General features: G+C 42.2%; 1 protein-coding gene across 1 annotated transcript in view; it reads right to left on the bottom strand. All coding sequences in view use genetic code 11, as the record gives it.

Moving 5' to 3' along the window:
• The window catches only part of EGR_03664 (Tetraspanin-7), a gene marked incomplete at both ends in the record, with an annotated part of 1,321 nt that extends 510 nt beyond the window's left edge, over window positions 1-811 (bottom strand). The window contains 4 exons of the mRNA XM_024492913.1: window positions 68-247; window positions 331-434; window positions 525-672; window positions 749-811. Of these exons, the coding sequence (XP_024352796.1) occupies window positions 68-247; window positions 331-434; window positions 525-672; window positions 749-811 (495 nt within the window). The remainder of the gene's footprint in view (window positions 1-67; window positions 248-330; window positions 435-524; window positions 673-748) is intronic.
• Between the last annotated feature and the right edge of the window lie 4,434 nt (window positions 812-5,245).

The following is a 5,245-nucleotide window of genomic DNA, read 5'->3' as shown; positions in this document are numbered from 1 at the left end:
GTTAGATTCGTAGGAATATAAATGACACCACTTAAAAATGGATAATCAAATTCCTTTAGATACATACCGTCATCGCCACAGTCCAGACAGCAGTTGACATTTTTTCTTCCTTACTTGTACCATTGAATGATTCTAGAAGGGTTTCCATTTCTTTAACAATCAGTGAAGCCAGTTTGGTGGAATCAGAAAAGACTACGGATACGGCGATTATCTCTACGACAAGTATAACAATCAGGATAAAAGCATACTAAAAAGAAAAAAGAGGAAAACCATCGACATTAATTTGATGAGATCATTCGAGTCTAGTCCGCCTCATTAATTTCTACTTACTATCTTCAGTAGTATATTGCACCCACAACACGAAGCAATGCACCCTATGAAGCAGAGAGTTGCCAGCCCCAGTCCAACCACGACGAGGGTTATAGCGATGCCATCTGTAGCAGATAAGTCATTGTCGGATTATGCCATTTCAAAAGCACTTGTGTATGTCAAAGTGGCATGGCTTGATTTATGATATCACCTACCTGCGTTTTCAGTGACGAATCTTGCCAACTGGCGTAAATCTTCATCACCGATATTAAATTGATCGAAAATCTTTGACAACAGCTGTTGTACTATAGATTTGGAGGATTTCAGTAGAATTCCAAACACTGCGACGGCCAGGAAGGCCACCTGAAATGAACAAGAAATTGAGTGCTGCTTCGGCAAGAAATGGTGAGGACTATCGCATGCCTATCACATCACTTACACAGAGGACGGTATTGAGGACTTGAAGAATGAGCTTCAAGCCACAGGAAATAACGCAGCCCATGCTGAAGAGGGAGAGGTAAGAGGATAGGATTGTGTAAAAGAAGAGTAAGAAAATCCCATTATTATTTAGATAAGAGCGGAATAGGCAAAGAACTCACCTTCGTTAATTTACAGAATCAGCCTACGAAATATGAAGTGGAGGCAGACGAGGGTTTAATTTAAATTCAGCTCAACCTCATCTCTGGCCAATGTTATTCGCTTTCCCACGGTGATTGTGCACATTATTGGCCCTGAACAGGCTAATCAGAGTAGAGAAAAAGATATTTGAAAATGCCATTGGCTTATTGCCTGACTGACATCAATTTGCCAGCTCAATCCCTGCATGCCATATGGAGCACGTTTGCGTGGGTTTGATGACCTGGCAAGTATGTGATTATATCACATGGTCCTCAGTCACTGAATTTTGCACAATCTTTATTTTGTGTCATCGGTAGACAAGTCTCTTTGGTTTGCTCAGTGTACTTTGCTACCAAAGCTATCAAACCTTCTCTTTTCGCTTGCATTCGCTGAAAATATGCGAAGTAGCATTTGAAAGGCATTTTGTCGCAAGTATGACCGATGGAATTTGGGAAAGGGCAAGATTTTGAAGTGTTATGTGCAAGGTTGGGTACGCGCTCTGTAGGAGATGCATACGGATATACCTTTTTTGTACACGAACAGAATGCGGGCACGTAGGTGTCTGTCGTTTTGTGAACAGTATCGCCAATTAAGTTAACTACTGACGAAAACTTTTTCATGCCATTCCATATAGGAACACCTGGTCGATGGGGAGAATTAGGGCCAGAGCAAATTACTTTCTATTAGTTTGGCCACCTATCACCTATTCAACCATTTATCCACCCATTCAGCCACCCGTTTTATTTCTCAGCTGCAAACTGGTGCCCACCTCTGCACGTGGAGTTGAATCCTGTCAATTTTGCCTAGCTGATAAATGGAGTAATCCAGGGAGAGCTCTCTAATCTACTTGGCAACATGTGCTGCGCGTGCATGCATTACAATTGAAAGTTAGTATTTGGCCAGCCTTGAAATTATTAGCAGACTGAACTGGAACTGGATTAGAGCTGGACCTCGCAGACAATGTGAAAGTACACATAGGAGTGTAGGATACTCAGAAATAGTATTAGCACCAATTGCTGGGGATGCTCTTATCCCTACTTCCTCCTCTTACAGAAGAATAATCCGTGGATACGTTATCTAGTACCAACATTGATTTGGTGCTCACTGCCCTTTCGGCTACACGAATGAGCTCTGTATGCATAAGATAGCCAGTCCTAGATTTTCTTTCATTTTATTCTGTGAAACAGTCTGCAGTTAGGAGTGGCATTACGAATGTGATTAGCAGCAGGTAAAGTGAAACGTAGAGCTGCTGATTTATAGCTTCATAGCAGACGTATTTGGTTGCGGTGCCTCACCTACGTGTCCTTTCCGGACTTGATGACGGACGGCTTTGCCACGTTTGTACAAACTTCCCCTCCGAAGAACCTATCACGTGTGAATCGTGGACTTCGATGTCAATATCCATCTGGAATTCTAAGGGGAGTTTCGATACACTTTCTACTGAGGCATTTTAGGCCATTTGTCCATGCCTATTGTGAACAAACTGAGCTGGCTTGGCATTAGTAACTCGACCATTGCTTGGTACTCTGTCACGCATTCATTCGGTAGCATCAACAGTCGCCTCCTTCACTCGTCACTTCATTTCTGCTCTTTTAAATAGCTTAACTAGCTTCCACGCTTTATTTGTAAAGGCAAATGAGTTTGATGGCTCTTTGACAACAGGATTCATGGTACGTGGGCACAGTGAACTGCACCCGTCACTGTGAAGTATAAGCAAAATATAATCACCGTCTTTAGAAGCCCATGTTGGCTGACGATACGGCTCAGCACTTGTAATTCTACAGTGGAAGTAGAAAAGATAATGGGAGTCATCTCTGACAGCTTTGAAAGACATCCACCAAGGATACAGAACACTGTAGTTGTAGGGAGGGCTTCAGTTATCCATCATCAACACTAGTGACCACTCTCCTGCTCAATTTACCAGTGAATAATGTTGTACGGATTATACGATCGCTTAAACCTTAAATTAAACGCGTTGCATTCCTCTCAATTCATGGTGGAAAGCCACTATCTCATGAGCAGTGTCATCTGCTGGGTGGTGTGGCAGATTGAGGTGGCTCAAAGGAGCCATTTAGAACCACTGGACTGTGTTAAAAACTCCATCAGCCTCATCTGTAAACTAAGTAAATGGATGGATGGAACTTTGAAGTTTAAAGTATGCACGATTTAATTACTGCATTACCCACAGCGTAAACTGGTGAATCTGTGCTAAAGATCGGATCATATGGCGCCTACGAGTAGAGCATTCAGTAGACAAGTAGCTAATGCGTATGTTATTCTTGGCCGATGAGTGTGAGATGGCAGATTTGGACTCCGTGCTAGCTGAATCAGGAGCAAAGACGGCTGTATAAGGTGTATTTTCCCAAGTACAGTCTCTCTGTTGGCACAATCAGTCGGTCAGAAGTGGTATTGCAAGACAGGCGGCAACTTCGTCAACACGCGTCCATTCTGTATCCACCTCGTACACATACATCTATTCTTTTATTCACCACCTCACTCATCCATATATCCAGAATCCTTTATTATTATTCTATTCCCAAGCCTTTACCCCGTATCCAACTCTCCATTGTCTACCTATCCATTCATATACCAAATCACCAAACCATTCATTCATCCGCCTCCATATTATCTGTGCACCCATACATCTACGTGTCCATGTATCCACCAATATTTTATCCCGATATGTGAACTTTCCTTGTAATCCTCTGCCAAACATCTTGCAAATGTCATTACCAGCTACATTTATTTTGTCGATTTAACGCTGTAAACGTCCATCCTACTATTTTATATTTCTCCAATTTCGATTGAAACTTCACAATGGCACCCTATCTACGGAATATAGGGTTCCCTTATTTTGAGACTATAGCTGCTCTCAGAGGCAGGTGTTTAACTCACAGTTGATAGATTCGGCTAAACGCATCAGAACGAATTGCACAATTCCCTGAAATTAACCAAATGAAATGATACCTACCCACTGGATATATCTCACCTATCCAGTCATCAGTGGTGGCAGTCAGCGTTTGCACACACTCTGAGGCGATTTGAAGGGTCACCGACCATTGTCAATAGGCAAGATGAGTCGTCACGTGAAATGTTAAAGTGTGTGGAAATGGCTTCCAAAAGACGGGTTTTTGTGGGTCTTTCTTTGGAGGGAGGGGACCATTCATCGATATTTACTAACCTCCAGCGCAAATACTCTTAGCGTACCTGACATACCAACATCACCCTTCAATACACCTCATCATAGACGCCAAACTGATTTCAGTAGAAAAAACTCACTTTACAGTTTACGGATCATATCGAGCTAATAAGTAGAGCAAACGGTAGACAAGTTCTCGACGCATATGCCATTCGTTTCGCCGTGTATGAGAATGCAGGGCTGCGCAGCGTGTGCGTATGTGATAGCTAGCTGAGTTGGCGGCGAAGAAGGCAGGCAAAGGAAGTTTAATTCCATGGTAGAGTATTGGGCCACATAAGAATCAGTTCCCCAAGTACGACCTCACTGTCGGCATAATCAGTCGTTCAAAAGTGGCAGGGAATGATAGGGTGCATCTTCGTTGCCACGCATTCAGCTCGTGATCACCCATCCATTTATCCATCCACCCATTCCACTCATCCATCTACATTTTCACCCTTCCAGGATCCATCCATTTATGCATCCATCCACTTCTTTGTCATCTCTGCACCCATACTGCTCTTCGACCATGTACCCGACTGTCATTCATTTTATCATTTGTGCCTTTTTTGTTCCTCTTCCCCACGCCGTGCAGTCATTATACCCAGCTACATTTACTTTGTCGTTTCTATGCTGCAGTGGTTGACCTCTTTAGTTCCTACTTCTTCTAATCCGAAAAACTTTCAAACAAAAGTTAATCAGGAATATTCGAAATTCTTATTTTTGAGACTAAAGCTACTTTCAGATAGAGGCTGTTAACTCACATTTAAAGCTGGCAAATTTGACTATGCTTAAGCAAAAAGAAATGCACAAGTCCATACAATTAACCAAAAGGCTAATCTCACTTTTCAATCTGCAGCACGTTCGCGTGGGTTGGTTGACCTAGTAACCTGCATTTATATCACATTGTGCTTATTCACAGAATTTTGCACGATATGTGCTTCGTGTCGTTGGTAGGTAAATCTCTTTGATTTGCTCAGTGTGCTTTGCTGTTAAATCAATCAAATCTTACCATTCTGCTTACAGTCGTTGAAAATATACGAAGTAGCATTTGAAAGGTATTTCATCACAAATTTGACAGATGCAATTTCTTGCCTGTCTTCATCCTTAACACACGATACAGTGATTAGAAATGAGTAAATC

Source organism: Echinococcus granulosus, assembly GCF_000524195.1.
Source record: "Echinococcus granulosus chromosome Unknown EG_S00019, whole genome shotgun sequence".
In the NCBI taxonomy this organism is placed as follows: domain Eukaryota; kingdom Metazoa; phylum Platyhelminthes; class Cestoda; order Cyclophyllidea; family Taeniidae; genus Echinococcus; species Echinococcus granulosus.
Note: the sequence above shows the minus strand (reverse complement) of the source record. Positions and strands in the feature narration are given on the sequence as shown.